This window comes from Andrographis paniculata, unplaced genomic scaffold (assembly GCF_009805555.1).
Source record: "Andrographis paniculata isolate CXL003 unplaced genomic scaffold, ASM980555v1 Contig82END, whole genome shotgun sequence".
Classification (NCBI taxonomy): Eukaryota; Viridiplantae; Streptophyta; class Magnoliopsida; order Lamiales; family Acanthaceae; genus Andrographis; species Andrographis paniculata.
This window is the reverse complement of record NW_026137620.1, coordinates 811,329-820,396: the sequence shown is the minus strand read 5'-3', so window position 1 is coordinate 820,396 and position 9,068 is coordinate 811,329. Positions and strand designations below refer to the sequence as shown.

General features: G+C 34.2%; 1 protein-coding gene across 1 annotated transcript; it reads left to right on the top strand.

Annotated features, from left to right (window-relative positions):
- The first annotated feature begins 855 nt into the window (after positions 1-855).
- Positions 856-8,620, top strand: LOC127241317 (retinoblastoma-related protein). The gene is made up of 19 exons (XM_051260299.1): positions 856-1,051; positions 1,157-1,258; positions 1,671-1,778; positions 1,943-2,067; positions 2,156-2,252; positions 2,350-2,396; positions 3,072-3,270; positions 3,440-3,506; positions 3,864-4,040; positions 4,130-4,326; positions 4,413-5,259; positions 5,359-5,518; positions 5,630-5,702; positions 6,503-6,679; positions 6,760-6,879; positions 6,953-7,097; positions 7,178-7,290; positions 7,944-8,059; positions 8,141-8,620. The coding sequence occupies exons 2-19, from the start codon at positions 1,175-1,177 to the stop codon at positions 8,295-8,297; spliced, it is 3,009 nt and encodes a 1,002-aa protein (XP_051116256.1). The 5' UTR covers positions 856-1,051; positions 1,157-1,174; the 3' UTR covers positions 8,298-8,620.
- Positions 8,621-9,068: the final 448 nt, after the last annotated feature.

Genomic DNA, 9,068 nt, shown 5'->3' with positions numbered 1-9,068 from the left:
ATATATTATAAAATAAATTTTTTACACCCTTCTTTTCCTCCCTTCGCTGATATCTTTTATTAGTGATAAGGTATTTAAAACAATAATATTTAATTAATTAATAATAATGAATTATAATATTATTTTATTATTTATTATGTAATTAACAATATAGTTTTAAAATAAATTAAATATATATATAATTAAAAAAATTAGAATATGTATTTAAATATTTTAAAAATTATATTGCAATTAAAAATATATCTAATATGTGTATCATTTTATAAATTTTTTTTTTTATAATATAAGTAAATAAAAAAATATATTTATATTATTTATAATTAATCTAAACAATTTTGTAAAAAAAAATGAAATTTTAAAGATAAATAAAAATATTTATTTTATGAGGAAAGATAGAAATAAAAATTTCGAGCGACTTTTATGTTATATATTATTAATTATGTTGATTTATATTTGTTAAATATATTTTAATTTAATAATTTAAAAAAATTTAAAGAATATTAATTGTTATAAAAAAATAAAAAATGTGTTAATTAAATTGATACGAGGAGTATCATTTTTAGATTGGAATTGGCCGGGTGTTTGGGATACGGCGATTTGTTCTTCTTCTGGAATTTTCTATTGTTTGTTGAAGAAAAAAAAAAAAAGAAAAAAAAAAATCTTTTGACAGGTCGGACGGGCGAGGTTTTGGCGGCAAACTTAACCTAGCGTACACGTGTCGGATGGACATTGGGTGCCTATGTATGTATGTCGGCTATGTACATGTATGTCTGGCATGACATGGAGCATAGGATGCCATGTTTTCCCGCGCTGGCTGAGCTAAAAGGGTTTTATTTCCTCTTAAATGCCAAATAACAAAAATACCAAAAAGAAAACCCCCAACCCCAGCCTCTCTGTTTCGCTCTCATCTACCTTTCTTTCTCTCTCTTCTCCGTTCATTTCAGCAGAGGAGATAAGGGGAGAGGAAGCAGCCGCGGCGGCAGTGCAGCTGTTCTCCGACCGGTAGCAATTCAGCTGAGGCGTGCTGTTAGGTTTTGTTGTCATTTTGAAGGTTGCTTGATTGACTGACTAGGGTTTTGTTTAATATTGCGTATACATTTTTTTTTTTTTTTTTTTTAATTTTTCTAAAATTTTGTTCGATCCGTGGATTGAGTAGATCGGAGATCTGGAATACATGGCGGAGCTGAGGAAGGTTTCAAGCCCTCTGGGAGATGGAGGCGGAGCAACCATTGAAGCTCGATTTGCTAATTTTTGCAAGGTCTCTCTTTTGGTTTCTTGTTTTTCAGAAATTTCTCTGTTACGTCACTGCTAGTTTATGGTTTTTCTTGTAATTTTTGGGGCTTTGTGGTACTGTGGCTTTGAATTTTAACGTGTTCTTATTTTCTGTTGTAAATCAGTGGTTTGTGAGTTTTTTAATTTTATTTAATTGTTTGTGGATAATAACTCTGTGCCTTGAGAGAATTGACTGTCTTCAAATTTGTCCTCTGAATTTCGTTGTTCAAGAGTGTTGTTGTTTCCCTTAGCTGTTTCATGTTCTTTGTCTCTGCTGCAATTAATTGCTTTGGGTATTTTAGTATGCATTTCCTTTTTGTCATTGTTTATTTAAGGTTCTTAGATTTTTGTGTTCCCGTTGGCCGTTGAATTGGTTTTCATCCCCATGTATTAATCAGAATGATCTTCGGTTGGACGACGACAATGTTTTGGGGGAAGCGACAAAGTTGTTATGCCAGACCAAGAATCTTCTGCAGGCTAACATCTCTGCTATTGGAACTGGAACTGTATGTTGTTTGCAACATCCACCTATTTATACTGCTTTTCATTTGCTGATATTTCCGTAGCTCGCTCGTAGTTTATTGATTGTTACCATATTATTTGAATGCTTAGACGTGACTTGATGTTTATACTTAGTCAATAAATGCTTAACATATTTTTGTTCTATTAGCCGGATGAAGCAGAACGGTATTGGTTCTCTTTTGTTCTCTACTCAGTAAGACAACTCAACGTGAGTGGTGGCCTGAAAGAAAAAGGACTGACTTTATGCCAGATTCTGCGAGCTGCAGAGCTTAAGTATATTGCTTTTTCCCTGCTTTGCTTTAAGTTTTTTGTTGAACTTTAATCGTTGATTTATTAGAATTTTGTCATTTTTTCCTTGCAGCATCTCTGATTTCTATAAAGAACTTCATCAATTTCTGATCAAGGTTGGGTCAATATTGAGTAGCATTTATGGTATTGACTGGGAGAAGAGGCTTGAGGTGCTTGAGCAATACGAGTTTTATCTATTCAGTTTAACAGAATAAACCATTTTTTAGCATCTTTCACCTTATCTCTTTATTCTAATTCTGTGTATAGGCAAAGGAATCCCAAACCAACTTTATACATTTGACCCTTTTGAGCAAGTGAGTATACCTTATGTGCTTTGGGCTTTTATCTAAATGTAGATGGCGATATTTCATCTTTGTTAGTTGTTAATTGAATCACACTCCTTTTCTTCCAAGTATATAAATCCAAGGTACTTAAATTGATCTTCCTATTCCTTGTTTCTAACTTTTTTATATGCCAATTGTGTATCTTAAAGCATTACTGACCTTTGACATTCAGAAGCAGCTTCATGGATTCTGAACTCATCCAAGTTATAATTTATCATGAGCTCTTCATCGATACAACTGATGAATTGTTGAATTTTCCCCCCATTTTATTTTCATCTTTTAAAATTTTCATCTAACTGCAACAGTATGTATTTTCTATGGTAAATCTGCTTATATAACAAAATTGTCACAGTGACTTGGCCTCTAACTATTTGCCATACAGTAAGTGATGCATGTGGATGAGCTAAGGAATATCATTAATTATTTGTCCAGTTCCAAATAATCAGAGTTTAATATCATGTTATTCATCTGCAAACTCCATCCACACCTTGGAGAGAGCGAATGTTTGTCATTTATTTTGCCAATGTTTCTAGTGTTGTAGCTAGCAACTATTTGTAGTTTAAATTAGTAATTTGTTTCACAATGAATTATGCTTTGACCTGACATTCAAGCCCTGATTATATTCTTGTTTATCTCTGTTTCCAGGAAATATGAGCGTGCATTTAGGGAACTTTTCACCGTGGCTGAGGCTCATAACAACATTTGTTTTAATGTTGACAATACTGGGAAGCATGGATCAGACTATTTCCGTTTTGGATGGTTACTATTTCTGGCTCTTCGTGTGCATGTGTTCCATCTTTGCAAGGACCTGGTGACATGCACTCATGGCTTGGTTTCTGTATTGGTCAGTATAATTGTATTTTTTAGTGTACGAGTATCTGATTTTTTACCTTGCAATTCTACTACGATAGTCTATTATAGATGAAAGAGATTTTATTTATATACTTGTTCTGTAAATCTTTAATTTGTGTAAAATAATAACTAGTAACCACATTTTTATTAACTTTTTGCAGGCAGTTCTCCTTATACATGTCCCAGCAAGCTTCAGAAATTTTAATGTTAATGACTCTGAAAAAATTGGTAAATGTTGATTCTTAATCAATAAATAATACTCCCTCCATTCCAAACACCCTGCAATATTTTTTTTTTGGTATGCCCCAAACACCCTGCAACATTTCCAAAAACAGAAAATAATTAATTATACTTAATCTCTTCCCCACATTTTATCCCCGCACACCATCCAAATAAAAAAATAAAATATATATTTCTCCCTCCATCACATCACCTAATTTCTAAATTATTCTACTTAATATTATCCACCTAAAAACCCGTGTCAAAAGCAAATGTTGCACCTTGTTTGGGACGGAGGGAGTAATAAAAATGTGGTCATTGATTTTTTCCTTATCCTAATTTCAAGTCATTTTATTTGCTCTGCAGTTATGAAAGGTGACAAGGCTGACCTCATAGCATCACTTTGCAATATGTATGAAACATCTGAAGATGAGCTAAAGAAAACTTTAGAGAAAGCAAATGATTTGATTACTGATATATTGAAGAAGAAACCTTGCTTAGCTTCTGAATTTCAGCCAGAAAACTTGAAAGATATTGTAACAGGTTAGTTTGTATTATATTATAATGTTGAGTTTATCGTTTCATTTTTTAATATTATAATTTAACGTATTTATCATTATGTCCTTGTGCAGATGGTTTGGTCTATTTTGAAAAATTAATGGATGCATCATCTTTCTCATCAAGTATTAGTCTACTAGAAAAGGATTATGATGCTGCAATCCACAAGGGTGAATTGGACGAGAGGATTTTTATCAATGAGAATGACAGCTTGCTAGCTCCAGGAACTTTGTCTGTTGGTTCTGTAAATATGAACGGAAATGGAGTTAAGGTTGGTTTTAGTTCAATCTAATGATTTTCGAGAATGTACAACTTTTTGTTGCTATAATGTTTTCTGTTATGTTTCTAATGCTTCAGAGAAAACTTGATGCTATTTCCTCCCCAACGAAGACTATTATGAGCCCATTGTCTCCTTATCGCTCTCCTGGACGGCTTTCAAACGGCGTCTCCATTAGTGGTATGTCCAAGATTGCAGCTACTCCTGTCAGCACAGCAATGACCACTGCAAAATGGCTTCGAACAATTATAGCTCCCCTTCCATCTAAACCTTCAGTAGAGCTGGAAAGATTTCTGTCATCATGTGACAGGGATATAACTTCTGATGTCACAAGGCGGACTCAAATAATACTTGAGGCTATATTTCCGAGCAGTGGTCCAGGACAGAATGCAAGCTTGATGGATAATATATGGGCTGAACAGCGTCGCATGGAAGCAATGAAGCTTTACTACAGGGTTCTGCTAGCAATGTGCATTGCCGAGTCCCAGATTTTGCAAGCGAACAACTTAACATCTTTGCTTACCAATGAGAGATTTCACAGATGTATGCTTGCATGTTCTGCTGAATTGGTTCTCGCCACTCATAAAACTGTGACAATGTTGTTTCCGACCGTACTAGAGAGAACTGGAATAACAGCATTTGATCTTAGTAAGGTGATAGAGAGCTTCATACGACATGAAGAAAGTCTCCCAAGGGAGCTCAGGAGGCATTTAAATTCACTGGAAGAACGACTACTGGAGAGCTTGGTTTGGGAAAAAGGCTCTTCAATGTACAACTCCTTGATTGTAGCAAAACCTGCCCTCTCTGCAGAGATAAATCGCTTTGGACTAGTTGCTGAACCAATGCCATCTTTGGATGCAATTGCGTTGCACAATAATATGTCGTGCGGCATCTTACCGCCAGCACAGCTGAAGCTAGAAAAGCAGGGTAATGTATTTATATGAGTTTTAGGCCTGAAGCTATAATAATTAGTGCTTTAATATGTAAAATATTATTTCTCACTGGTTGATTCAAAACAATGTTCAGGTCAAAATGGAGATATTCGATCACCAAAAAGAATATGCCCTGAGTATCGAAGTGCATTAGTAGAGAGGAATTCCTTCACTTCCCCTGTGAAGGACAGGCTTTTGGTCCTGAACAATCTGAAATCTAAGTTTCCACCTGTTTTACAGTCTGCTTTTGCCAGGTACTTGCACGGAAAGCTCTAGAAGTAGGAAGATCTGTCTAATTTTTGTTGTCAATGCGCCATTTACATGCAGCTTCTTATTCACTTCTCTCTTTATCCTCGTTTTTTCAGTCCTACAAGACCAAATCCTGGCGGTGGCGGGGAAACATGCGCAGAGACATCAATTAATGTGTTTTTCAGCAAGGTATACAAATCGCTATGATAGTTAATGTACACAAGCACTCAGGCAAACATGTGATGCTTAGGTGAATCTCACTATAGAATAAATGCCTTAGGGTGTGTTTCTTTGAACAACTTTTTGTATGATGGATTTGAGTTTTGGTTTAAATAGAATTTTGATATTATGTAGGAAATAATGTATTTTTATTGAGAGTTTGAATAGTAAAAAAATTGAAAAAATTATAAAGAGAAACAAAGCCTTAGACTGTGGTGAATAACTATTTTGGGGTTATTGCTAGTAAATGTGTATTTCCCTCTTTTTTCCGTACGTGAATTGCTTAGACAATTCCAATCAGCTCCTCTATTTTCATTATGATCTAATTGTGGTGTGATGAAGTGGAACAGCGTACCTATGCAACAATCTTTACTACCTTTTTAAAAAGAACTTTTTTTTTTGGCCTTGGGGCCATTTTATTTCCATTTTTATTTTTTAGCGTCTTCCCTATTTCTGGATATGATTCTAATATTTTTCCTTTAATCCTCTCTTGTAGAAAATATCTGTTTTTGTATTATGTATAATCTTCTTTTTAGTTCTTGGCAAACATAGTTTTGAAGATGTACATAGTTTTGTAGTATGTGTTTTGTTTTTGTGAAAATGATGAGTAAATATGAACGTAATTGATTTGTTATATAACTTGTCTTGTATTTTTATAACTAAGTCAAAATGATGAGTACTTTTCCGCCCAGCATTCTTCGTGTTCTATTAATAATCTGATGTTGCTTCTTAGTTTGGGTTAATAAGTCTAATCCTTCGAATCTGTGTAGATTGTTAAGTTAGCCGCTGTCAGAATCAATGGCATGGTTGAACGGCTACAGCTCTCCCAGAATATAAGAGAGTCTGTTTACTCTCTTTTCCAAAAGATTCTTAGCCAGCAGACAACCCTGTTCTTCAATCGACATATCGATCAAATTATTCTCTGCTGTTTCTATGGAGTTTCTAAGGTCTGCCCTCACTTTCTCGATCATTTTTGGGCTGCTATATATATGCTCGCTATGTTCTTACACCATATTTGTTCTTGCAGATTTCCCAGTTGAACCTGACATTCAAAGAAATCATTTTCAACTACAGAAAGCAACCTCATTGCAAACTACAAGTCTTTCGGAGCGTCTATCTTGATCGGGCAGGTTCCCGTTACAATGCGGTACGCCACTCTTTTCCTTAAATCTCCTTTAGGGGTACGTTGCATCTCTGAACATCTGAATTGTTTCGAACAGAAAACTGGTCCGGATCATGTTGACATCATTACATTCTACAATGAGGTCTTTGTTCGTGCGGTGAAGCCACTTCTGATTGAGCTCGCTCCTGGTGGATCGTTACAGAGTAATTCTCAAGACCCGGAGTCTAGGAATAGCAACGATGGTGAGTATTGTCAATGGATCTATAAGTAGATGAACAAAAAATATTCTTTTCTTTACGTCGTTTGATTCCTGTCCAATTAGGTCCGTGCTCGCCGTCACCCAAAACTTCGCCATTCCCGAGTCTTCCGGACATGTCCCCGAAGAAAGTTTCGGCAGCGCATAATGTTTATGTCTCTCCTCTGCGATCATCCAAGGTATCAACCTATTTTGTATTTGCATATTATGTTTAAATAGTTGCGATGTTTTATGAGAGAAATTGCTTACTCCCTCCGTCCCAACTAAGATGAAGCCTTTTATTTGGACACGAGAATTTAGAGAGTATAGATTAATTATTTAGATAGTATAAATTAGTCATTTAATAATGTGTGTTTAAATATTTTTAACATTATATTTCAATAAAATATATACGAATATCATTTATATAATACAAATAAATAAAAAATACTTCATCTCATAATAAGTTATCCATTTATTATTTGCGTATTTAATATTAAAAATATTTTTATATCTTTATAATTTTTGTACAAATGTTACGGAAATAGTATATTTATTTATTTATTATTACCATAAATTAGTTTTACAAAAGAATAAGGAATTTTAAAGATGAATAAATTTATTTATTAATTGAGAATAGAAATAGAAATAAAGTAGTTAAGTCGTGCGGAAAATTTAATTAAATTGATTTATATTTGTTAAGTATATTTAAATTGAGAAATTTACTTGGATTCGGCTCGAAAAAGAATGCCCTAATTTCACAAGTAGATTCTAAATAAATCGGTCATTCAACCCCCTCCTGACGTGTTACTGTTTTCTTTAAATTATAGATAATTTCTCCTTTGTTCCACAGATGGATGCACTAATCTCTCACAGCTCTAAAAGCTACTACGCCTGCGTGGGCGAAAGCACTCACGCCTACCAGAGCCCTTCCAAAGACCTGACTGCAATCAACAACCGCCTAAACGGGTACATTTCAAATTCTCCTGCCAATCTACTCTTTCGATCGTTGATCCATTCCAACACTAACCGACCTCATGCATTTTTCAGAACCCGGAAGCTCCGAGGAACCCTCAACTTCGACGACGTCGATGTCGGCTTGGTAACAGACTCGATGGTCGCCAACAGCCTCTACATCCAGAACGGTAACTGCTCGACAGCATCGCACCCACCCACACCCGTGAAAACCGAGCAACCGGAATCTTGACCGGGGAATCCGAGATTTCCTTGGTATGTAGATAAAATTTGCTTGTGATGGTGTCTCTCTTAATTTACTAGCTTAGATGATGATTATGATGCGGGGGTTGTGTTATGAGCGGTGAATTGTCGCATATTAGCCGCCACTGATCCCGGCTGGCGTCGTTGGCGTTGGCGTCGTTTTCGACTTAGCATTGCTGCTAGCTTTGTAATAAAGTTGTAGTAGTTTACCCTTCTACTAACCTTTGCTGTGGACCTTAATGATATTTTTTTTTTTGTAATTTTTAAGATCCAAGAAATTTCAATATACAGTTATGGGTATGAGTATTTAAATGTAGTGTAGACAATTTTATTTTATTATTTTTATTTTTATTACAATGTGGGCTATCGAAATTGCCTAAATTTTCGGTCGAACTTAATAGTCTGTAAATTATTAGATCAATTATGTTTGGCAGGTAAAACAATTGTGAGCTCATAACCTCCCATCTCTTACCGGGACAGGTTAGATAATTTTGTTCTTGATTTTTGCATAATAGTATTGATATAATATTAAAATAGAAATATTTATAAAAAAATAAAGTATTTAATAAAATAATTATTTTATAATTGGACTATGTATTCACATACAAAAAATATTTAGATAGAAACAAATAAGTACAATAAATATTTTATTTTGGAATGAAGAATTTAAAACAATAATTATTATAATTTTTAAATATCTATACTTTTTTCATATTGCATAAAAAAAATTGTTTACTTTCCATTAAAATACATTTTTTAT